This window comes from Monodelphis domestica, chromosome 5 (assembly GCF_027887165.1).
Source record: "Monodelphis domestica isolate mMonDom1 chromosome 5, mMonDom1.pri, whole genome shotgun sequence".
Lineage (NCBI taxonomy): Eukaryota > Metazoa > Chordata > Mammalia > Didelphimorphia > Didelphidae > Monodelphis > Monodelphis domestica.
In genome coordinates, this window is record NC_077231.1 from 190,471,074 (window position 1) to 190,497,236 (window position 26,163).

General features: G+C 35.5%; 1 protein-coding gene across 3 annotated transcripts in view; it reads left to right on the forward strand.

Moving 5' to 3' along the window:
* The first annotated feature begins 1,222 nt into the window (after positions 1-1,222).
* CPED1 (cadherin like and PC-esterase domain containing 1) overlaps positions 1,223-26,163 on the forward strand; it is a 417,420-nt gene continuing 392,479 nt past the window's right edge. The window contains exons 1-2 of one of the 3 annotated variants that reach the window (XR_008912281.1): positions 1,223-1,571; positions 1,898-2,547. Coding sequence is in view for 1 of the 3 variants with exons in the window: in XM_056799629.1 (XP_056655607.1) it covers positions 2,299-2,547 (249 nt within the window). In the remaining 2 variants the exon portion in view is untranslated. The remainder of the gene's footprint in view (positions 1,572-1,897; positions 2,548-26,163) is intronic. The other 2 variants (XM_056799629.1, XR_008912282.1) reach the window with 2 other exon arrangements.

The window sequence follows — 26,163 nt, forward strand, 5'->3', positions numbered from 1 at the left end:
TGATTATGGGCAAGATGCTTAATTTCTTTCTTTCCTTCTTTCTTTCCTTCTTTCTTTCTTTCTTTCTTTCTTTCTTTCTTTCTTTCTTTCTTTCTTTCTTTCTTTCTTTCTTTCTTTCTTTCTTTCTCTCTCTCTCTCTCTCTCTCTCTCTCTCTCTCTCTCTCTCTCTCTCTCTCTCTCTCTCTCTCTCTCTTTCTTACCTTATCTTCTGTTTTATCATCAGTACTAAGTATCAGTCCCAAGGTGGAAGAGCAGTAAGGGTTAGACTACTGGGTTGAGTGATTTGCCCAGGGTTTTAGAGCTCTAGAGGAGCTGAGGTCAAATTTGAACCCAGGACCTCTAGTCTTTGGGTCTGACTCTCTATCCACTTAAGCTACTTAGTTGCCTTTAAGATGTTTTGAGCCTCATTTATAAAATGGGGCTGAAAATATTTGCCCTAAGGTCTTCCCAGGGTTTATAAACTTTAAAGGGTTATATACATTTGAATTATTATTCAAATTATTATTAGGTTCTAGTCATGGGCAGGCTGAGGGTTTATGGATTCAGACATTCAGAGCTGAAAGGGATTTTATGAACCACATTGCCCAACACCTCCTTTCAGGTGCAGACACTGAGACTCTAAGAGGTTGTGACCTCCCCCAGACCACAGGTCCTTAACAGAGGCATGACCAGTATGGGCATTTTGCTGAAGTGTAATAATTGACCAGTAGTTGCTATAAGCACTTTTAATTCTTATCCTACTTTAGGAAGAAGGTAACAGGAAACAGGACCCCTGATTATCAGACTGGGAACAAAATAGGAATTGTATGTTTCTTTTCCAATGAGTTAAAGATGTTATAAAAAGGGAGGAGCAAAGATTTGGTACTTCCCAGAGCCCAGGGTTATAACTTCAAGAATATGCCAATAATAAATAAGAATCTCTCTCTAGGCATTTTTACCCTATTTTCAGCCTAGATTTTGTTTTCTGACTGTTAAAATAGTGGAGACTGACCATATCGCTGCCTGTGAGTAGAACCACAAATCCCTGGAGTTGAAAGCTCCCAGCATGTTCATAGGAATCTGCTTTAGTCTTTCCGCCTAACTTTGTTTTCAATTAGCTGAAGGCTATTTGTTTTTCTGAAGCCTTGGTAGCAAAAGAAGCACTTAAAAAGGACTCTAAACTGACACGCAACCGAGAAGTTGTGGCTGCCACTTCGAACCAAGACAAATGAGAAATAGCCTTTCTCTCGAATGGAAATAGACAGCCTGATAGAAATACACTTCTTCCTTCTGATCCACGACTGACATCCTGCTCTTGCCGCCCCTGAAACTGCCGGGGCAGTCCCAGTACATTTAACTCCGCCCCTCCTTGAGAAATCGAGCCTTTATTTATACAATGTCTGTGGTCCAACTGAGCTCAGAGGGTGTCTGCGTGTGTTGTGTGTTTGTGTGTGTTCTTGTGCATGCGTGTGGATGTCTGCATGTGGTGGGGGAGATGTTCTGGAGTCATAAGATCGGCTGGTTCCGAGTGGTTTTAATCAGCGAACCATTAGGGGATCATGGAAAACTTTTTTTCGGGTAACGAGAACTGAGTAAGTACATAGAACTTTGAACTTAAATCTGAATGAAATGAAATGAAGTATTCTTAACAGTGAAGACAGTCCATTCAATCTGGATGTCCTTTAAAAAAAAAACAACTATAAATGTTTATAGGAAAATGTCAGTTTCAAACTGAGTGGAGATTGTTTTAAGGAACATAAAAGCAGAATGCTTTAAAGTGGAAGGGAAGAAAACTGAGAAACTGCGAAGGAGAGCTGGCCACCATCCAGCTGGGTTACAAGCCCCTTTGATTTTAACTGATTGCATTCTTAGATGCTATGATCTGATCTGAGCTTTTCTTTTTCTGTTTCTTTTCTAGTCAAGCTGAGGGCAAGACTTCCGTTCCTTGATTGAGTGACTTAAAGGATGTTATAAAAACAAGACAGCTCCGGAAGCAAAAGATTGGCACCCTATGGAGTTTAGGTTATTGATTACGACTACTGGTGGGTTTTTAAACTCAGGTCTGGGTTTTTAAACCCAGGGTGAGTAGATGACTGTCATTCATGGAAGTATTTTTGTGAAACGTATACTGACTTTGGGGGACCCCATGCTTCTTTGGCGAGCTTCTTTGGAAAGTTCAGAAGAAGACATGGAGCAAACTTGACTTCACTGTGGAAAAAAGGACAATTTTCTGACTTTTACACTGCCAACAACAACAAAAGATACCTGCTATGCATTTTCCAGCAACGTGGACAGGGGCCAAGTAAAGGTGAACTGGTCATGGTTTGTCGCCAGATTTTCCTTTGTCGACGGCGTTTCTGCCCACGACCCTTCTTCTTGGGCTTAGTAGTAGCAATCTGCCTCTTCTATCAGACTTTGACACTCATAGGGACAAGGAAACTTATATCAGCTGTTACTGGGGCTTCCCCATACAAACTGGCTGAAATTTATCAAAGCCAATCCAAGGAAACCATCCCAAGAGATACAGATTGCTTCCTGTCATCACATGACCCTCAGGCAACTGGCAAGGTAAGCAAATCTAATGAATTTAAGTGAGACCACTTTTCACAAGGACGGCACTCTGCCTTTCTCTCTGTTATTCCTGTATAACTAAAATTAACCTTCATGTGGTCTGAAAGAGATCCAGAGTATAAACAAGGCTGAGAATGACCTCGCAACAATGTGAAGTTTGAAAACCCATGTCAACATTAACTAGAGCCTTTAGCATGCTTGTTTTTTTGCCAGAAAGTCCTCAACAAATTCACTTAAACTAAACCAAACTAAAATATTCGTTTTCTCTCTGTGTCTATGTCTCTCTGTATCTCTGTCTCTGTCTCTGTCTCTCTGTCTCTTTCTCTGTGTGTGTGTCTCTCTGTCTCTCTGTCTCTTATCTTTATGTCTCTTCCATACACAATTTCAGTTCAGCATGATTAACTAAAGGATAATCTTTTTGGTGAGTTATATGCTTTTAAGTTTTTAGGAATGCTCTTTCAGGTGAAGCATGTAAATCAAAAGCTCATAGAACTTCATTAAAATGATGTCTTTTTACTCTAGATAATAGGTAATCATATCTAGAATTATGGGAGCAAAAAGAATAATCATATATATTCCTTTAATATATGAGTTTATGTAAAAATTATCTGACTATTTTATTGACCACATGTTTGATAAGTGAATACAATTTGTTTGTAGAAGTCTTCTGTCTTATTGACAATCTTTAGGAAGTGCTTCACATGAAAATCACAATATTCTATAGTTTTCAAAACTAGAAAAATATAGCTAACGCTTATAACCTTTCTGGGAATTTTGACAAACTTTGTTTTCACAGACCAATTACACAGACACTTTACTACAACTTCAATATAACATTGTTATCTAGGTTCCTGACTATAGATAGAGCAAAGTGAGAGTAAATTCATTCTGATATTTCCAGCAATAAATCTCTGTGGCAGGGAACCTACCTTATAATGAACTACATTGTGCCACAGAGAGCTCTGTAATAAGACTCCATTGCAATTTGGGAATCTGGTACTAACACACTGGAAGTGGGTAACACCTAGGATATTGATAAGTGGACTAAAACTTTATTGAATGATTCAGCAAATATTTATTTATAATCTGAAACCTATTTCAACAATCAATCAATTCACCAGGCATTTTAAGCATCATGGGGCATACTCTCCTCAGTAAACAAGAGTGGCTCCATATAACCTCTAATACAAAACACAAACTCTTGTGCTTGGCATTTAAGACCCTTCACAATCTATCTCCATTTGACTTTTTGAAGCTTATTCTACATAATTGCCCTTAGTACACTCTACAGTTTGGCCCATCTGGTTTCCAAGTTGCTCCACACAAAACATTCCATCTCCCAACTCCATGCCTTTGTAAAGGCAATTTCCCATGACTGGAACGCAATTTTGCTTCATCCCTCATTGCTGCTTCTTAGAAAACCTAATTTCCTTCAAAGTTGAGTTCAAGCATCAACTCTTCCATGAAGTCCTTTCCTGTTAGCAACTTCCTCTTAAAAGGACCTTCCTTTTCTTTTATATATATTCTGTATACATTTTTTATATGTTGCTTTTTGTTTACCCACCCCCACTCTACTGGCAACAGACTGTTTCATTTGTGGTTTTGTATCTCTTGGGTCAAACCCAGGGCCTGGCACAGAGTAGATACTTAATATACACACATTGATCAATTAATTGATTTAGATGCAGTCTGAGCCCTTAAAGAACTTACTGTATAATAGGCTATAAGAAAAAATAGATACAAACATTTAAAAGAAATATAAATTAAATCAAGTGTCTACTTTCAAGGCACTGAGACAGGTGCTCAAAATACAAAAGTGAAAACAATATAGTCTACACCCTCAAAGAGCTTACCAGAAGAAGACACATATAAAAATGTTTATATAGAAGTATATATATATATATGTATGTATTTAATGAATATAATAAATAATAAGAAGAAGATTGTGATTAGGGCAGAATAAGGATAAGGACAGGTACTGCAAGGAGGTAGAAGAGACCAATTGCTGGGAGCTGAGTGGTTCTGTAGGAGAATAGTGAGAATCTGGAAAGACAGCTTGAGGCTATATTGTGAAGGATCTTGTATGCCACATTAAGGAGAATAGATTTTATTTTGCTGTCAGTGGGGAGTCATTGAAGGTTTATGAGCCAGGGAATGGCATGATTGGGACAGTTTTTTAAAAAGTTAATCTGACTGTAGTATGGAGGATGGATTGTTTCTTCTTTTTCTGTAACCCTTGAAATCATACTTGACTCCATGCTCACTATCACCTCACATATCCAATCAGTCCCCAAATCTTGTTTCTGCATCAACAGTATATCTAGCATCCATCCCTTTCTTGCTACTCCTACATCCACTAACCAATCAAGCAACAAATAGTTATTAAGTGCTTACTATCCCCTCATTCAAGCTTTCAACACCTTGCACCTGCACAACTAACTGCCCAGTCTCCCTTTCCAGAGTCTCTCCTTTCTCTAATCCATCCACCACAGTCTGCCAAAATGATTTTTCTAAAGCACAAGTCTTTGTGATGCTTTTCTGCTCAACAGACTCTGCCAGATAGATTAGCCCTGAAAATGGATAGTGCTAGAGCAGGAGGTCTATACCTGGGTCATTATTGGTTCCTTGTTTCTTCTAGAAACATATTCTTTTTTTTGGTTTTTAAATCCTTCCCAATCTCCCTTTCCAGGTATATTACCCTGCCCTTCACGTGCTCTTTGGGCTAGCCCAACTGGTCCAATTGCCTCTCCTCTTATGACATCCACTATATCTTTTTTTTCCATGAGGGTAGACTGGCTGTACTCCAAGTTTAGAAGGCACTTTGTCCTCAGTTCCACCTCTCAGAAATCCTCGTTTCCTTCAAAAATATCCTCAATTGCCAATGAGGTCATTCCATGTGGCAACGTCTTCCCCATCTCAACTACCCTTCCCAAATTATATTATTTATTTTGTACCCATTTGGGGTATTCTAATATATACCAATACACATTATCTCTAATGAATACTATTTGTAAAGCTTTTGGCTCCATGCCCAGCACATAGTAGGTATTTCAAAATGCTTAATCCCTTTCACCCTACTATATGATCTTATCTCCTTCAATGGAACATGAATTTCTTGAAGGCAAGCCAAGTCAATGACCCAATACTTATTATGCCAGGTACTATGCTAAGCACTGAAAATAAAAGGAAAAATATGCAAGCTAGATCAGAAATAATCAGAGAAAAGGCAGAAGTATTAAAGAGGACTAGAAAAGGCTTCTTGCATGGGGCTTTGGGAACAGCTAGACAAGGGGTCCTGGGTTCAAATATTGGTCTCAGACTCTTTTTAGCTGGGCATGTCACTTAATCCCCCCAATGCTAGCACTTATCACTCTTCTCTCTTGGAACCAATATTTGGTATCGATTCTAAGACAGAAGGTAAGGCTTTGAAAATCAAAATAAAATAAATAAAAAAGAAGATGGGACTTTGGCTGAGACTTGAATGAAGGGAAGTTAAAAGGAAAAGATAAGAAGGTATTTCAGGCATGAGGGAAAGCTAATTAAAATGGTGGGAGTTAAGGGATGGAGTGTAATCTATGAACAGATAGGCCAGCATGATGGATTGTAGAGAATGTGGAGGTCAGTGACTCATGAAAGGCCTGGAAAGATAGAGAGGGGAAGGTTATCAATTATTAAAAAAATAGAATTTTATGTTTGATCCTAGCAGTAATAGGGAGCCACTGGAGCTGGGTTGAAAAAGAGGGGTGACATTATCATCATATTGTCACTTTACAAACATGATCTCATTTTATCCTTACAACAGTTCTGGAAAGTAGGCACTCCCCATTTTACAGATCACAATGATTTCAATGCTTAGCACAGAGTAGGTCCTAAATGATAACTGATCTATTTAAAGGAAAAGAGAGACTATAATTTTGAAAGGGTGATGTTCATATCAGTGATCTCCTTTGACTTTTGCAACAACTCTGTGAAGTAGGGAAGATATTGTTTATATTAACTTTACAGAGGAGAAGACTGAAGCTCACAGAGATTGTGGTTTATTTAGCGTTCCATGGGACAAAGAGCAGCTTGGTGGCACAGGCTTGGAGTGAAGACTCATCATCCTGAGTTCAAATCTGACCTCAGACACTTACTAGCTGTGTGACCCTGGACAAGTCACTTATTCCTGTTTGCCTCAGTTTCCTTATAAAATAATATGGTGAAGCAAATGGTAAACCACTCCAGTATATTTGCCCAGAAAGCCCCAAAAGGGGTCACAAAGAGTTAGATACTACTGAAACAATTAAACAACAATTTGAGACAAAGTTAGAGGTTGGGACCCAAGTCTTTTAGAGCCTTGGTACAGGATCTTCTACTACCTCAGATGGCCTGTCTGAAGGAATACGAATGTGAGACCTCTACTACTGTTTTGAGAAATCACAATTATATAGTTATATGAAACAATAATGAGCTAAAACCTTTCTTGATTTTGACTCAAATATTTTTGAAAAATTTGTCTCCTTTTCAATGCTTATTCTGTTATTAAGTCAAAAGGCACCTTGATTTTGAGACATTTGTGAAAACATTCACATTAATATAACTTAGTCAAATGCAGGCATTTTAAACTGCTCTCATATAATTACAGTGGATTATTTTTTTAATTCAGATCTGTGATTTCTCTGGCATAGGGAGTTCCCAGGAAAGAAGCTCCTCTTGTCACTGCAGATACATTGGTTCTTCAATCAAGTCTTAAAATATTGCCTGGGAAACAAAGGAGTTATGTGACTTGCCCAGGGTCACTCTGATGGCATATGACAGACATGGGATTTTGGACTGAGGTTCTTCTGACCCTGGAACTAGCTTTCTATCCATTTTGACACATTGACTTTGAATTTCAGGGTATACATTCAGTTTCATTTTTTTTTCTGTCTGTAAAAGTGGTTCAGCATAGTGAAATGAATGCCAGCCTTGAAGTCTGGAAGAACTGAGTTCAAATTACTTACCCATATGAATCTCAGACAGTGACCAAGAACTTTTGTATAAAATCATGTACTGATTGTGTGGTATCTGCTTTATTTCCATGCTGAGAGTTTTTCTTACTAAGTCATGAATCCTTTCATATTCCTATATTTTCCCAGTTTATTACTCTGTCCACCAATATTTCATATTTATTTGGAAACATCTAGCTTCCTGGGAGAGCAGCTAGGTGACTCAGTAGGTAGATTCCTATGCAGAAACATTCATCCTTCTGAGTTCAAATCTGATCTTAGACTCTTTCTACTTTATGTGACACTGGGCAAGTCTGCCTCAGTTTCTTCATCTGTAAAATGAACTGAAGAAGGAAATGGTGAAATAACTCCAGCGTCTTTGCCAGGGAAATCCCAAATAGGGTCAGGAAGAGTCAAACACAACAAAACAACTGAAAGACAACAAAGCTTCCTGGAAAGTTCAATTTATCATATTTTCAAATCATTGTCTGACTTTCACTTTTGTTTTAAACATTTACTAAAGAATTAAAAAAAATAAACTCTTAAAAGCCTATTCTCTAAAAAGTAATTTAAATATTTTTTTCATTTTCAAGTTTTATTTTTAAAAATGCCTAAAGTTGATATTAAGTCAAGAAACAAGATATTTTGAGTGCAGTTTTTGCTCACTGACTTCATAGGGTTTTTTATTTTCCTGCTTGATTTTATATGACTTTTGTGTTTTCACATGTAACTTTAGTCATATGTTAACTGTTAATGGTGCACTTTCAACATTGCGCCTCTCTTTACTTAGAAACCATATGAAACTCATTGTCTGGCTGTCTCAAACATTCACTGCTGAATTCTCTTCCCAGAAATGCTAAACACATGTGATGAACATTATTTTAAATTGTTCACAGTCTTAAGCAATTTTATTCCAGAATTAAGATACTGAGATCACAAGGACATTTCAGGAGCCTCATTGGTAAGGAGAAGAACGACATCTCCAAACCCTTACCTCCTGCTTCCCTGTTCAGCTTACAATTTGTGCCATGCTATAACCTGGGCTACATTTTCAAGCACTGAGTTTTCGCCAAGATAGAAGATGGAGAGAGTCAATAATGAAGAAGCTGGCCAAGGATAGATGTGCAGAAACTTTTGTTGTTTCTATCTAAAACAACCAAAAGAGATGAACATGTATTTTATGCTTATTTATTTGTGATATTTGATTTAGGTCATTTTAAGAAAGACCGTGCTGAGAAATGCCAAGTTTATCTTAGAGAACTGCCTAAGATATTTATTTATTTATTTTATAAACAAGAGGCTTAATTGATTTCCTTTCATTGAGTTCCTAGCACAGTACCTGTCCCATTGTAGGTATTTAACAAATGTTTGTTGAGTTGAATTGAATAACTGAAAGATCGAGGTAAAATTCCTTCTGACAGCATACTAAGGAATTAATGAGTATTTTCATAGACTTACAGATTTCTGTCCTGGGAGGAAGGCCAGAAACCATATAGTCCAACTCTTTTCTGAAGGAAAATTCCCTCTAAAATGTACCCAACAATTGGAGATATTTCTCTCTTGAGTATATGCATCACAATTTATACCCTTATTATTTTAAAATAATATTTGCTGTACCTAAAATATACAGGTTTTAAAAAAGACTCAGTTTTAAAGATTCATGAAAATGGGGGGCATCATCGAAGGAAGTAATAGCTTCAAAGTATGACTTTAGAAATCATTCCATTCCATTCCAAAAGAATTTCAGTTCCTACTATTCATGAGTTAGTAAATAAGTATCTTGACATCGTTTAGTGATTGTCATGTTTAAACTAATACTTTGTCAGTCCATTCAGGGAGGGATGTGGACCACAAAATAAAGATGTAAGGTTTCAACAATTATACCTTTAAGACCAAGATCTGGCTCATTGTCTAGCACTATTTTCAGGAAAGATTGAGATCATCATGTGGCCATTGCCAACTTTCCATATTGAGAAAGAACTCTCTCCCTGTTTTTGGCAAAATATAGACTGTTCTTTCTACTTTGCCTCTCTAAAGTGTTCTGCTAAACAGATTTTTTTTCAAGTTAACACTCCATTTTCTTCCTAGCTTTCCTTTCTTGAAACTTGAGGATTTTTCATTATGCTTCAGCAAGTTTTAAAGCAGTATCTACTTAAGATTTCACAAGTACAGTTACTTTTTTAATGAGGATTTAATGAGCATTTAGTATACGAAAAGCACATAGTAGAGAGGCAACAGTAGGGTTGATAGATAATTATCTTCAGAATCAGAAAAACCTGGTATAAAACCTCAACAATAAATAAAAAATGACAGTACAAATTTAGATTATAAACTAATTTTCAAATTGTTATGGATAAAGAGGTTGAGCCAGTATAATCTAACTGAATAGTGAAAGGTAATTGAATAGAAAATGAATCCACAGTCAGTGTAGTATAAATCTCAAATAACCTCATCATCCCAAGAACATTTAGAGCTAAAAATGAAAGGAGACAACAAAGTAGGTGTAAAATGGAGTAGATCTGTCCGAACTTCTGTTATAAAATATTGCCTTCATCAATGACAGTACTCACTGCATTTGGGATGCACAACCTTATTCCTTGAAGTATTCAATGAGGAAGAAATGTCACCTGAGAAGAAAAAGATAGGAAGAGCAACTGTACTAGACCAAGTAAACACAGAATAAATTTTTAGAGGTGCAAAAAAACTTTAACGATATTTCAATTTTCAAAATATTTCAATAATTGAGAGACTCCTAAGAATGGACAAATCATAGATACTTCTATTATTAGAAATACCAAGAAGACATTAGTAACAATATTAACAACTATTGACATTTAAATAGTGCTAGGCTATACATTTGTTAAAATCTTTATGAGAATGATGTATGCTCATATCAATATGAACAGTATCAGGTTTGAAATCTGTATATATATACATATATGCACATGAATATAGATATACAAATATACATATTATTACACATTGAAGGTATTCTTTAAAGAAAATATAAGAAAATAGTTTTTCTAACAATTTTCTAGAGGAGATCACATCTTGATATTTGCACAGCTGATAGAATGATGTAGCTATGATAAGATTTTCATGTGTTTTTACAGTATACTTAGCTTTGTAGAAGAAAAATGTAGCCTTAAATGTTCATTTCTAACAAAGTACTTTTCATACAGATGGTAAGCTTATAGAAGATTCTTTGATAGAAGTAACAGAAGTAACTTTATTCAATGATCCTCTCATCATCAACACCAAAATGAAACCAAAAATGAGGGCATGTGTGCTTGATCAGGGGGTGGTGATCAGATTTCAATTCAAAGAGGGATTTCTCAAAGACAGTGAGGTCCCCCTATGTTACTGTCTGGAGATGACATTATGCTATTTCAGAAAGCACCAGAATACTATACAGTCTGCTCAAAGAGTCACCTGGTCACTCAAAAGAGATTGGCTTAACACCCACAGAGGAAAAGGCAAAATGACAAAGCATGCCCCTTATCTAGATTGTGATATTTAATTGAGTGGAGTAAACTATTAAATTAGTCTAGTAATACTTGATTAGGCATTAGATTTGGACAATGAACTGGTATTTGTACAGGAAGGAAAGAAACAAGCATTTAATAACCACCTACTATGTGACAAGCTTTTTATAAATCCAAGCTTTTTGTAAATATAATCTCATTTAATCATCACAATCCCAAGAGTTAGGTGTTATTATTATTATTCCCATTTTATAGTTGAGGAAACCAAGACAGAGTTCAAGATAACTTGTCCACAGTTACACAAAAAAGTATTTGAGGCCAAATATAAACTGAGGTTTTCCCAATTCTCTATCCTTTGAAGCACATTGCTAAATGCCTCTAAGTGTGAAAGAGAACAGGATGGATTTGCTTTTGAATTAAAATGTAGTGGTCTCGTCATGAAACAGAAGCAAAAGATAACAAATGATCAGACTGAGGACTGCAGTTCTACTAAACAGGGTGGGGAAAGACTTAGATGAAGGTTGCCCCAACTAGCTTAAAGATTTAAGAGAGTATACAGAGAAGAGTTACATCAGACAAGAAGTTATAGATAAATTGTGGTCAATATAGTTGGCAGGAGTATCTACATTGATGAGATCATAGACTCCATTAAAGAAACATTGAGATTTAAGCATAATTATCTCTATGTACATAGGAAGTCAGAAAACGCATTAAATTGTAAGCAAATCAATCTGAATAAGAGATCTTAGTTCTTTTTGTTCACATCTCTAGACTGCTTGAAAACAGCAAATTTCTATTGTGCATGATTATGGGGTCAGACTCCTTTTACCTGTTCTCCCCCCAGTTCTCCTGCCATCAATCTTTAATTAGCATTGACCTGATTACTTTTACATAATCTGGAAGCAATATATTCTTTACATAGAGGTGATGTGTGGCAGGGGTAGGGGATTCTAGGGTTCACTGGCTTTCTTTCTCCAATTAGTCACTTTGACCATTTGCAGAATAGCTTTTAAGTCTTCTGTATTGTTTTTTCTTCTTATGCCCAAATACTTTCTACAATAAGTAACTGTGCTTATCTCTTCCTGCCTATTAGAAGTAATTAGACTTCAGTTAGGGAATAGACTAGATAACTTCTATATCCTTTCAAATCAGACCTGACTAACTACTTTTCTTACTCTTTCCTGCCTTTCCCTCACCATCCCCTGGTACATTTTTATTGGATTAACAAGTCTCCTCTTTTAGAAAATCAAATACCTCTGGGAGGATGAAACGTCTATCTGTTGTTCCTGCTCTAGTATGAAATAGGGAAGGAGACAGCTAATTTTGAAAAATGAAACTTTGGGCTTATAGGGTTAGGGCAATATGAAGTTATGGGTTTTTTTTGATAGAGGGACATTGAAAGTTAAGATAGAAACAAAGAAAATAAGGCTTCACAGGAAAATTTTGATTATAATAAAAATACTGATGAAAAACCTTTTATCTTTTTTTTTCTCCCTAGAATACCAGTTCTAAAGACCTAGACTTTGGATTAGTCCTAGTATTATAATTTATCTATCTTATTAACTAAATGGTAGTCTGGGAACCCATCTGCCTTTCAAAACATTGTTTCTCAATCTAGCAAGCATTCAACAAATGTTTGTCATATATTTGATACAGTTTAAAGGACATCACCTTAGGAGTTAGAATACTTCTTGACCTCTGAAGCATGGGGCACTGTTGACCACTCTCTTGTCATAGATATCCTTCTCACTCTAGGTTTCCATATATCTTTCCTTTCTTGATTCTCTTTCTGTCTGAATGAGCCTTCTCAGACTTTTTTGTAAGGTCATCATCCATTTTCTGCCCCCAATGAGCGGCATACCCAAAAGCTCTGTCCTTGGTCCTCTTTTCTTCTCTCTATACACATTCTCTTTTGGTGACCTCAGCAATCGATTCACCTATCATTTCTATGCAAATGATTCCCAAATTTACCTTACTCTAGCCTGAGTTCCAATCTGAAGGCTCCAACATTAGTATTCCATCAATAGTGTTATCTTCATCTGCAGTCTCACATATCAAACAGCCTCCTGGACCTTTTCACTTGCCTAGTCAAACAGCTTCTCGAAAATCAAACTCAATTTCTTTCTCTCAAAACTTACTCTTTCTCTTAATTTTCTTATTTTTGTTGAAGCCATTATTACTCTTCTAATTATCCAGGTTCTAAATCTTACCACTTTATCTTCATTTATCCTAACATATTGTTTATATTTATTAAGAGAATTTATTTATATGTGTCTCAGCTCCTTCCTTCCTTTTCTACATTATAGAAGGCATCATCCTGGAGACAGATATGCATAAATATGTATATATATATATATATCTTTCATATTTCCATTTTTCAGTTCATTTTCTGGACATGACTTTAACCAGTTATTCTTCAAGTATTACATCTATATCTGGAGATAATGATCTCTTGTTTCTACTCATGTTGCTGTTCATTATCCCATATAGTTATTTCCAAGTTTTTTAAAAATTGACCTGCTCATCATTTCTTATGGCACAGTAGTATTCCATAACAATGATATCCCACAATTTATTTAGCCATTCCCCAATTGATGGGTACCCCCTCAACCTTTAGTTCCCTGCCATCACAAAGAGGGTTGCTATAAATATTTTGGAACATATGGGTTCTCTTCTTTTCCTTGACCCTGATCCCCCATCCCCCAGGACAAACAGACCCAGCAAGTCTAAGGGAAAAAACAGTTTTATAACCCTTCAGGTATAATTCCAAATTACTTTCCAAAATGTTCACAGCTTTACCAATAGTATATTATTGTCCCCATTTTCCTCATCCCTTCCAACATTTATCATTTTGTCCTTTTTGTCATTTCAGCCAATTTGATGTGGATGAGATCTCAGAATTATTTCGGTTTGCAACTCTCCAATCAGTAGAGATTTAGAGCAATCCTTTATACAGCTATATTGGTTTTGATTTCCTCATCTGAAAATTATCTGTTCATATCTCTTGCCCATGTATCAATTGAGATATTCTACACATTCTGTTATTGTAAGATCTTTTTTGTTCTATTTGTCAGTATCTCACAAATCAATTCTCTTCTTTCTACTTACACCACCACCACCTGAATTCAGTCTCTTGTCACTTCTTATTATGGCAATAACCTCATAATCGGTCTCTTTGAATCCAAACTATCTCGTTTACAAAATATCTGCTACAAAACTGCCAAAGTAATATCGCTAAAGCACTTGTATGATTATGGTACTCCTAGTTCAAGATGCTTTAATGGTTCCCTGTTGCCTCTAGGATAAAATGCAAAATTCTCTCTTTGGCATTTAAAGTCTTCCACAATCTGCCTTCAATCTACTTTCCAAAATGAATGTGGAAAAATAATCAATCCACTGCCCCCACATACATACTTTTTATTATAGTCAAACTGTGGTCTTTGCTAAACCCCATATTATGTCATTTTCTGACTCCATGTTTTTGCACAATCTATCTTCTCTCAGAGCAGAAATGATTGCCTTTCTTCACCTGCTCTTAGAATCCCTCCTCCCTTTGTGGCTTAGCTCATGTGCCAATACCTACCAGAGATCTTTCTGAAGTTCTCTAGTTTTGGGGGTCTTTTTCATTGTGGGAAAAATTAATATACATTTTCCGGCATTTTATAGTCTACATTGTCTTCCTCTGTAAAGTTGTCATTTTTATTATGTTGGCCACCTATGAGCTATTATCATGGCTACCCACAAGCAATCAATATTTTTCCAATTGTTTAGATCTGACTTAGTGTGAAAAGTGTTTTGTCTACAGATATTTTAAATGGTATTTCTCTTTCTTTTCTCTTGCTATTGTATACCAGCATACAGAAATGCTGATGATTTATGTGAATTTAGGGGTTTATTTCCTGCAACCTTGATGTTAATTATTTTGGTTAGATTTTTGGTTGATTCTCTAGGATGCAAAGTATACAATCATATCTCATCTGTGAAGAGTGATAGCTTTATTTCCTCATTAACTTTTCTAATTCAATTTCTTCTTTTATTTATACTAGCATTTCCAATACAGTATTGAATAGTAGTGGTGATAATGGACATCCTTGTTTTACTTCTGATCTTTCTGGGAAGGTTTCTAGCTTATTCCCTTTACATATCATGTTTACTTATGGATTTAGATAGATGCTATTTATCATTTTGAGGAATGTTTCATTTATTTCAACATTCTCTAGTGTTTTTAATAGTTGTGTTGGTTTTTGTAAAAAAGCTCTTTCTACATCTATTGAAATAATCACATTATTTCTGTTGTTTTTATTTTTGATATGAGCAATTATGTTGACAGTTTTCCTAATATTGAATCATTCCTGCACTCCTTCTATAAAGCTCACTTAGTTATAATATGTGATTCTTGTGATATAGTGCTGTAATCTCCTTGCTAGTATTTTGTTTAAGATTTTTACATTAATATTTATTAGGGATAATGGTCTACAGTGTTCTTTATCTGTTTTTGTTCTTCTTGGTTTAGGTATCAAAACCATACTTGTGTTATAAAAGGAATTTGCCAGAGTTCCTTCTTCCACTATTTTCCCAAATAGTTTATAAAGTTCTCTAGTTGTTGACTCCCTGACCCAAATCACATTGAATTTATTTTGTGTAGATGTCTATTTACTCTTTTGAGTACATGTTGTTCTTCGTTCTCCCAAAATTAATTTAATCTTCTTGAAGGTAGAGACTATTTGTTCTGGGGTGATTTGGGGCCTTATATCCACACTATCAAGCACAGAGTAGAACAATGAGAGCATAAATTAAAAGCTGTAGGAAATTGATAAACCCTTGTTGAATTTGGGTCAGATGTCTTGGAATCTCTAGTTTGTCACTTACTACCTATATGACAGTGAACAAATCATTTATTTTCTCTACACCAACTTTTTCTTCTCTATATTGATCCTTACCCGTATTTGTAAAATGAGAGATTTGGCTTTTAAAGTTTCATTTTTTTTTCATTTTCATTTTCATTCTAAATAGATGATCTTACAATGTATTGTGCTAGATATTAAGGGATTTCTACTTTCAAGATACCAACATTTTGGGGAAGGGAAACGCATGAAGTTGGAGATATTTTGATTTCTTTTCACTTCCTGCTTATTGGACTGCAATAAGGGGTTGAACTTTTTTATCCTTGTGTTTCTCCTTTATACATTATAAAATATAAAGGCATATGGTTTTAGGATTGCTGGTGACATAGAAAGGTTTCTTGATTTTTTTTGCTAACTTCATCATAACATTATTCTGGAATGAATTAATCCTTTAATTATGATCATTCATAATATCTAGACATTGTTTTGTTGGTACCTCATAAAAGGGATCCTAGTTTTCCAGGGAAATCTTTTTGTAATGACAATGATGACAAGTTTCATCTTGACCTAGCAAATAGTCCTTAAGACCAAAAAAATTAGAAAATTTTGCATTCACCTTTGCTGAATCTATTTGGAGATATCTGTAGGAAAAGACTGAAAGATCATTGACTCTAGAGTCAGGGGACCTGGGTTCAAATATTACCTTTTCTACTATCCGCATGACATTGAAATAGTCATTTAACTTCCCTGGCTCTGAGTTTCTTCAGTTGAAAAATGAGGCATTTCACCTTCATCGCTTTTAAAAGGCCCTTTCAAAGTGAAATTTATCAGCATATTAGATCATAGGGGAGAATCTAGGTTTATCTCTAGCAATGTAGGTGCTTGGAGCCTGTCATACTGCCTCTCCCTCTTCTCTTTCCAACATCTTGTTGGACATATAAATTTAGTGAATAAAAGAACTGTGACGCAAATTCATATTTTATAGATCTTTAAAGGTCTGATATAATAGAAACAGATCTACATGATATAGAAAGGTTCTTAACCATATCATCCTGAATAAATTATTGCTACTCACGATTTTACATAAAATAAGTTTCAGGAACACTTAAAGTCTTTTATTTCTTTTGAAACATTTAGTACCTTTTTCTCTCTATAACTTCACAATGAAGGACTTCACAATTTCTCAGGGTATGATGGGTCATTCTAATCCCATATAAAATTTAAAAAGTAGGGAATTTGATATTGTCTCTATTTGGTCATGGAACTGGTTGGTGATGAAAATTAAGCTGTGATGTAGTGAAACATAGAACTTTTTTTTTGCATTAAATCCAAAAACTGTGTGAAAACAATAGTACTATTCACAAGATTCATTTTAGGTGCTAAATATTCAGCATCACAGAACCAAATTTGCCTTTATTATTTGGAACCCTGACAGTTGTATCTTAGAACTTAAAGCGAATAAAGCGAAATCAACATATCTTGTGTGGCACTTTACCCCTTCCTCTTTTGCCCCAATTCTACCTACATGTTCTCTCTAAATCCTCCTCCATCACATCATCCCTTGCTTCTTTTGTGCTGTATTATCTATTCCATTGCTTTCTCTTCCTTCTCTCCAATCTTAAGGGTTTTTTTTAAACCCTTATCTCCTGTCTTAGAATCAATACTGTGCATTGGTTCCAAGGCAAAAGAACAGTAAAGGTTAGGCAATTGGAGTTGTGTCTTGCTTAAGATCACACAGCTAGAAGTGTCTGAGATCAGATTTAAACCCAGGTTCTCCCATCTCTAGGCCATGGCTCTCATCTCCTGAGCTTCTTGGCTGTCTAACCCTAAGCTTCTCGACAGTATAATCTTGGTTGTTTCAATGAGATAGTTTTAAGTTTCATTCAAACTGGTTTGGGCTACCAAAAAAAAAAGACAAGTCAACAAACATTATTAGACCACCTTATTTAGTCAGGTAAGGTGCTAAGCTCTGGGAATAAAATTTTAAGTCTTTACCCTCAAGGAGCTCCAGCTTAATGAGGTGAAGAAAACAAATTAAAGAAAGATGAAAGGGGTGGGTTGGAGTGGGGAAAGAAAGTATGGGTGTGGGACCATGGTGGAGGAAAATCTAGAGATTTGGAAGTGGATCCCAGAAAGGAAGGAAAGAATGGCTAACATGGGCATTTGGAGGCCTGACAGAAGGTCTATAGAGAGGAAGAAGAAAGTTCTGGGTTCATGTCCTGCTTCTAATAAATATCTTGTGCAAATCATTTCATCTATTGGCTTAATCTTAACTCTCTAAAATGAAAAATTGTAGTGTAGGCACATACCTGAATTGATAGAGAGAGTTTCCTTATTAGCAGTTCTCTATTCCAATGAGCTCACTAATCTAGTTTAAAAACTAAACTTTGATCCTTCATGATCTATAATTTCAAGAGCATGAATTCTCTCTTGACCATAGTAATTGATCCCCCAGCCCCCATTCTGGTGTATTAGACAATCTTTGGGAATAGCTTTGCCAGAAAGTCAGGCCACCAACCTAACAATGTGCTTCTGCAAACAAATCAATTAGCATTGCAGGAATTCTTAATCTGCTATTTATTAAAAGTATATATGTATTTTGATCATTACTTTTTAATCTAGTTGATTTCCTTTTTTATTCTGCATATTTTATGTGTTGAAAAATATTATTCCGAGAAGTGGTCCATAGGCTTTACTAGATTTCCTGATGTGTCCATAACACAGAAAAGTCCATAAGACAGAAAAGTACATAACACACACAAAAAAAACCCTCATAGAGATTATTGATTTCTGGGTCTATATGTATTCAAAACCTTTTCTAGCTTTTTTGGATTTACCAGAGTTGATGCCCTCCTGGTAAAAACCTTGAAACACCCAGGGTCACCTTAATGCCACTTTGACTCATTGGGCACATCTATAGTATGAATAAACTCTAATATATTCATTTTTACATAACATGTGGATAAAGTCATAGTATTATGGCTCTCAAAGAATAAGCCTTTAGGAAATACTACAGATAGCAATAACATGTGCATCCTTCCTACCAGTATGTAGAAAATTTAAGCAACTACATCTCATTTATAATTTTGTGGAAGTTGATTCGAGAACCATGCCAAACCTTTATAAGGAAATATTTCTGTACATGAAAAATTACATAAACAATGAAATTTTGGTAAATTTCTTGAATGAAATATAAACTTGCATAGGATAGTGAAATCTAAAGGATATTCGAGCACAGCTCTTTCCTCTTAAGTCTTTCTCCCATTCCTCACTGACACATGAAAGTCACCTTGGATTTAAAGGCTGGACCAGCAGAAAACAAGCTCTCACAGGTTATACTACACTGAAAAGGGCTTGATTATAGACAAAATCATGACAATTATTTGAGCGCCAGTTTAGCAGGACTCAGAGAAACTCATGGGAGCTGGACCAACAGTTAATGGATTTTATCTTATCCACAGTGACTCGTAGATCCATCAGCCCCAAATCATTTATTAAGCACTGACTCTGCCAGGCACTGTGCTAAATGCTGGTGATACAAATACCAAAAAAAAATATTGACTAAGGTGTGCTTACTATATATACAACTAAGGGTTGTAATTTTTGTTGGGGAAGGGTGAAGGTGAACATTGCATAAAAACTATCCATATAGCATGACACAGCCTTCACAGAAGAACACAGACACTTTAACATATTTCATACTTATACACTAAATAGGATCACTGAAGAAATTATAAATCTTCTGAAATACTGAAGAAATGTCGAACCTCAGATTCAACTAGGGTAAATTTTATGTGCCTCAAGATATCATCCAGGCTGTAATTATTCCTCCTTCATGGTTTTATTTTTTCTTATATGGTCAATGCCTTCCACTCCTCCCCTCCCCTTAATAATTGTTCTTTTTATTTTTTTTCTAGTGGAATTAACATTTACAGTAAGAACATTCAGGGCCTCGAGTCACAGAATACAAAGAAGTGATAAGAACTGCTTCCTGTTATGTTATACTCTAGTATTCAAAAGATTCAGGGAGATTTCCTGGTTTAGTCTTCTTCCTCTCCAGTTATTTATGAAAATTATAATCTCTGGAAAGCTCTCTTCACCCTGAAAGCATAACATGAAACCTCAAACTAGGATTTATGTTCTCTTAAAAAAAGTCTTACTGAATTTGGAAATCTCTAAGATGAAATGTGATATTTTTACCTGACTTTTGTGAACTTGGTGGCTTGTTCAAAGCTTAAACTCAGCCTGAGAAATAACGTAGGTAGTTGGCATCTTTAGGAAGGAATTAACCAAAGCAATCCTTCCACTCAAACTATTATAGTGATTTCCCCAAAAAACATAGTTTCTAATTATAAGAAGCAGTTGCATCTGCTATTAGTGGAGAGAAGCTACTGAATGGTCAAGGTGACCCAGAGAGGAGAATCCCATTGTAATATTGCTCTTTGTTAAATGGATTCATCAGTTCTTCAGGTCAAATCATATCCCCTCAGGCAGTTCTGTTGGTGATAATTCCAGAAAACTATAAAATCTCAGAGTTTAAAAGTTTGGTAGAGATCATCTTCTCAATCTTTTCTTTATCTAATACTTGAATTGCATTTACAATACCTAGGATGCCATCAGAATTAGGAAACTCCAAATTCTGTCTATTCCATGTGGGGATAATCCTGTTCCAGAATTCTCCATTATATTGAACTGAAATCTGCATCATCTCTGTAGCTTTCATTCTTCTCAAAGCCAAAAAGAATATATCTAACCTCTCTTCAATGTGGCAACCTTCCAAGTGTCTGAAGACAGACATGTATCTTCTTAATCCCCCAACACTCTGCTACCCCATCATCCAAGGGCACTCTTTTCTCTAGGCTCAACATTTATACTTTCTTAAATTGATCCTCATTTAGTGCAATTTTGAATCTGTTCAAAGATCCTCAAACCCCCTTCTGGACACAGGAAGACAGAAAAACTCAGAAATAAAAAGGAACTTGAGCAGTAGTTTTTGAATAGCCTTTCAAAACCCTGGTACCTAGAACTGAACACAATATTTCAGATGTTTCCTGACTAGAGTAGAGATTTCCCTCAATATGGACAATGCCTATCCATTTAACTGTATAAGCTATTTGGCTGCCATATCCCATTTTAACTCACATCGAACTTGTGGTCTACCAAACTTCCCAGGCCATTCTTACATGAGCTTCTTTCTAGGCAGACTCCCACTCCCCCCCCCCACCCACCCATCCATAACCCCCATCTTGCCCTTATATTTGAAATCCATGTCTTAAAATTTATTCCTGTGAAATTTTTTTAAAATTTGGATCACAGAGAGATCAAAATGACCATAAAATCTCATCTTCATGGAGCCTTTGCAGTTCTTTTTTATTGCCAGTGCTCTTTCAAATTAATTTCCATTTCTATTGCATTTATCTTGTTTAATTGTTCCTACTTTGTCTCCCTCATTATATTGTGATCTTTTTGAGAGCAGGAACTTTCTTTGTGTCTCTAGTACTTAACAGTAGCTGGTAAATAGCAGGTACTTTTATTTACTTTTTGGTCTCTTTATCATATCCAACTCTTCATGACCTTATTTGGGGTTTTCTTAGCAACGATATTGAAATGGTTTGCCATTTCCATTTCCAGATCATTTTACAGATGAGGAAATTAAGGCAAGCAAGTAACTTGCCAAGAGTCACACAGTTAATAAGTGTCTAAGGTCAGTTTTGAACTCAGGTCCTGCTGTCTTTAGGTCCAACATTCTATCCACTCCACCACCAAACTGCTCTAGGATATATTTAGCAATTTTTTTAGCTTAGGGCCAGAAAGGACCTTAGAGGACATCTAGTCTAACATCCTTTATTTTGAGAATGAAGTAACTGAAACATAGAGAGGTTTGGTGACATGCCCAAGGTGACAGGTCACATGTGTCACAGCTTGCATTCTCATCTAGGTCCTCCTCTAACTACAAAGGAAGTATCTTGGTATTTTGATTCATTATGTTTACAAGTTTTATTTTATCTGCAAAATTCAGAGGTATGCTATCTATGCTTTATCCAAATACTGAATATATAGATAGTTTAACCAAGGGCAGAGTCTTGGGAACTCCATTAGATAATCTATTTCTGCATGAATTTCAATTCATTAATTACAATACTTTAGGTCCAGGCATGCAACTAAATCTAATTCCTCCTAACTGTACTCCTATCAAGCCCATTTAGCTCTATCTTACCCATAATGACACTGTAAAAGACTAGCAAATACCTTTCCAAAATCTAGGTATCTACAGTATTCCTTTGATCTACGGCTCTAGAAACTCAGGCAAAAATGAGACTATAAATACAACATAACAAACAGTAAATATGTGCCAACCATGTGTTAAACTTGGTGCTCAGCTCTGGGTGGGGCCCCAGACAAAAAGGAAACAGTTTCTAACCATATGGAATGTATTTTCTGAATGTAATAGGGCAAGAACGCAAGATATAAAGAGATAAATAAATACAATGCAATTTGAGGAGAGAAGAGGTTTTAAGGGAATTAGGGGAAGATAAATGAGGTTAGTTTGTCACAAGTTGTTTTTAATTAACAATTTCTCATAGTGATCACTACTTGCTTTTCTAAATCCTTAGGTACCACTCTTTTAATAATCTGCTCTAGAATTTGCCCAGGAATTCACTTCAATTTCATATTCATACTCATAGGATTTGGAGCTAGAAAAGACCTTTGATGTCATCTAGTCTGCCCCCCTCATTTAAAAAGTATAGAAACTTTAGTTCATCACTGTTTTGAAGAAGCCAGCTTTCTTTCAAAAACAATAATATTTCAACTTAAGTGAGCCAATGTAAAACAACCATTTAAACTATTTATAATATTTTAAAATGATCAGTCTTTCTCTGTATTTTTGTCCATTTACCTCAGTGTACCTGATTCTTTTCCTGGACATATGTCCATCATTAGTCTTGTGCCATTCCCATCCATATGCTTTCCTACTATCCTAGAATATAAACTGGTGGACTCAGAGAGTAAATGCTTTTTACATGGAGGCAATCTCAATAGAAAATCCCACTGACTTATTTTCAATGGAGCTCCAGTAAGGATGTTCAGGGAGGAGAAGATTGCCCTCATGATGAAGCACTGGCATTATTATAGTGACAATGAATCAAACTCTCCCCAAGGTTAGAACTGTACCTGGAACCTGCATTTGCTTAAATGCTTGCTTTGACACAATATATAATAAGGTTTGGATTAGATTTGATTTTCCAGAAATACTTACCGTTGGATTTGATTTCAGAATTTACCATTCTGTCCCTTCCACTGCTCTGAATATGTAATAATTATATTTTATTCAGACTAATATTAAAATAGTCTTGCATTTCCTAAACATATATTGGCTAGATACCAGGAGAATAGTCCATGAACCTTTTAGTTAAACCTCAACCAGCAATGCAAAGGGAACACAGCTAATCTATATGAATAAAATGGAGAATTGACTATATTTCATCGTAGTGAATTATGGGGCTTTTAGATACAGCAGAGACACAGGGGAAAGTACCTTTAGCACCTGAGAGAAGCTTCCGGGAAGACAAAGTTTTTATTTTAGTCTGTAATGTTTCAGGGGAAATATATTGAATTTTAGAGTGGTAGTGACCTTGGAAATCATCAAGGTTTAGGGTTTTCTAAACTATGGTCCACACATACCCAGAGGGCATGAAAGGAGGCATTTCAAGGAAGCATTGAACTTGGAGAGGGAAAAAAATTGCTTACTTATTTTCATTAACCTTTACTTTTTCCCTTGTGATATTTTGAATTTTATTTTATGATTTTAAAGAAATTATGCAGAGAAAGGGGTCCATGAGCTTCATTAAATTGCCAAAGGGATCTATGACAGATAATAGTTTAAGAATTTCTGACCAGGCTGCCCATTTTATTTTATTGATGAGAAAACCAAGTGACTTAGAGAGACAGCCTTTTAATAGGTCACACAGAGATGCAGATGTAAAGTAATAACTAGTAATACAGTATCATGGATTTTAGACCATATTTTTTTCCAGCTTTCCTGAAAGACATTTTGAGATTTTATAGTTACATCTTGTTACCTTCTTTAAAAGCAACAAGTCTCCTTAATGTGCTTAATAGGGGTGAAGAGGAGAAAAGCACCGAACTAGTGGTTAACAGACCCAGGTTCTAGTCTTAGCTTGCCATTTAGGATATGCCTCCTTTGGGTCTCACAATTGCTTCATCCATAAAATTGGATAATAATCAGAACTGTTACTAGGGCAAGAAATGAGGGCTTTGCTCCCAGGGTACCAACATTTAGATGGTGCTGTCAGTTTCTCTTCTTCTTCAGACTGAGTTTAGCAGCTAAGAATAATTCATTTAAGTAGCAAGTATTCAGATGGCATGGTTTCTCTGAAATGTTTAGGTAAGCTCCACCCTAGAGGACCTACTTAACTCAACTCTGTTCAGATTGCAGCTCCTAGGCAAGAATTCTAGAAGTGTCTTTGAAATGACTTCATCGGAATTTGCTTAAAAAGTTGAGTTGAGGGTACATGATATACTGTTTAACTTGGGAGTATTTTGTGACTCTTGTCCCAGGCATCAAAACTGTTAACTTTATCTCTGAGAAGTCCTATCCTACCTATTTTCACAAGAATGTCGTGAGAAAGAATTAGATTATGTTGGTGAAAAATGCTTTTTACAAATACCACTGAACAAATGTAGGGAATTAAGTAACTATTGCTCTCTAGGGTATGCCATAAGAAGATTTAAATATCACAAGGTACCTCTTAGAAAAATATGGCACTGTACATAATGTGATTATTAGAGAATTCTTCCTCATTAAACTTAAGATGATTTTATTGTCTTGTCTCAAAATACCACCCAAAGCTCTAAATTGCAATATCATAACTGAGAATCCCTCTTTCTACTTCAGTATTTCTTTAACAGTAATAGGAAATAAATAACATTCCAAACATTGCAGTCTGAAGCCCAGTTCTTCCCTAGTGGAAAATCTAGCAATAGCTGAGTCAATTTATGTAAAAATTTCAGGGAAAAACTGAAACAGGAAATTAACTCTTTTGTATCAATGCTTTTTGTGTTTGACCTTAGCAAAACAGTAATCAGAAAGGACATCTTCATATGAACTAGCATACAGAGCAAAATAAACCCCAAAGACAGTAGTGCCATTTGATTTGACTTTTTTCTCTGTAGTATTTTCCTTTGGAAAAAACCTTTTGAGAACTACCCTCTTTTCTGAGTAAAAGGTAGAAACTCTATCAAGTGATTTGAAACTTTCTCCCAAAGAAGCTAAACCTATTTATCAAAGCTTCTTAATGGTGCCTATATTTTTGGAATATATATTTTCATTAGAACTTCTATTTTTCTCTTTGTGAGGAAGAAAGGATAGGGAAAAGCTCCTTATTTTTCTTCTAAATAATACAATAGACAAAAATGGCTTGTGGATTTTAAGCAAAAATGTGTTTTCTGGATCACAAATGAACTGTGCTCATGGAAATTTGTTTTTATTGGGCACATAGCTTTAAAAAGCCGAATTCTTTCTTCATAGTTTTAACATTTTCCCCTTTTGTAAGGACACTTTAAATGGAAACAGCTTTCTTGTAAAATTCCTATGAGTGCAAGGATATATAATTATCATCACCAAATAATATACACATGTTCATGTATAAGATGCCCTAATGACATGAAACAAAGCAAGCCAAATAGAGATGGTAATTTTGTGGACTGATGGGTTGGAAGGAACTTTAGACATCATCTGATACAGTATTTTTATTTTATTTAAAAGCTGATAAAAATAGTCTCAAAGAGATTAAGCAAGTTGCTTATACTTATACAGTTGACCTATGGCTAAGATAGGACTAGAAAATGTGTTTCTTGAACCCTCAGCCAGTGTTCCTCTCCTATAGCACATTGTCTTTAGTCTAATAATCTTCCAGTAGAATAATAGCAATAATCCAAATCGCATATGTTTATATAGAAATTTAGGACTCACAGAGCACTCTCCTTATAGTTCTTTGAGGTTTGTAGTATATTTCAATTTTCAGATGAGGAAACCAAGTTGTAGAGAAATTATATGTTTTGTTTAGGGTCATAAAGCTAGTCAATCCATTAGTAAGTCAATAAATATTTATTAAATACTTAACTATGTTCCAGGTACCATGATCACCACTCAGAAGACAAATACAAGCAGAAAGAAAGATAGATAATAATTCTATGATATTCTAACTATGATGGTTCCATTTCCTTGGATTGTGAAAAGAATTTGTTTTAAGTATTACAAGGCCATATTTTGGAATTGAATGGAAGCACAGAGGC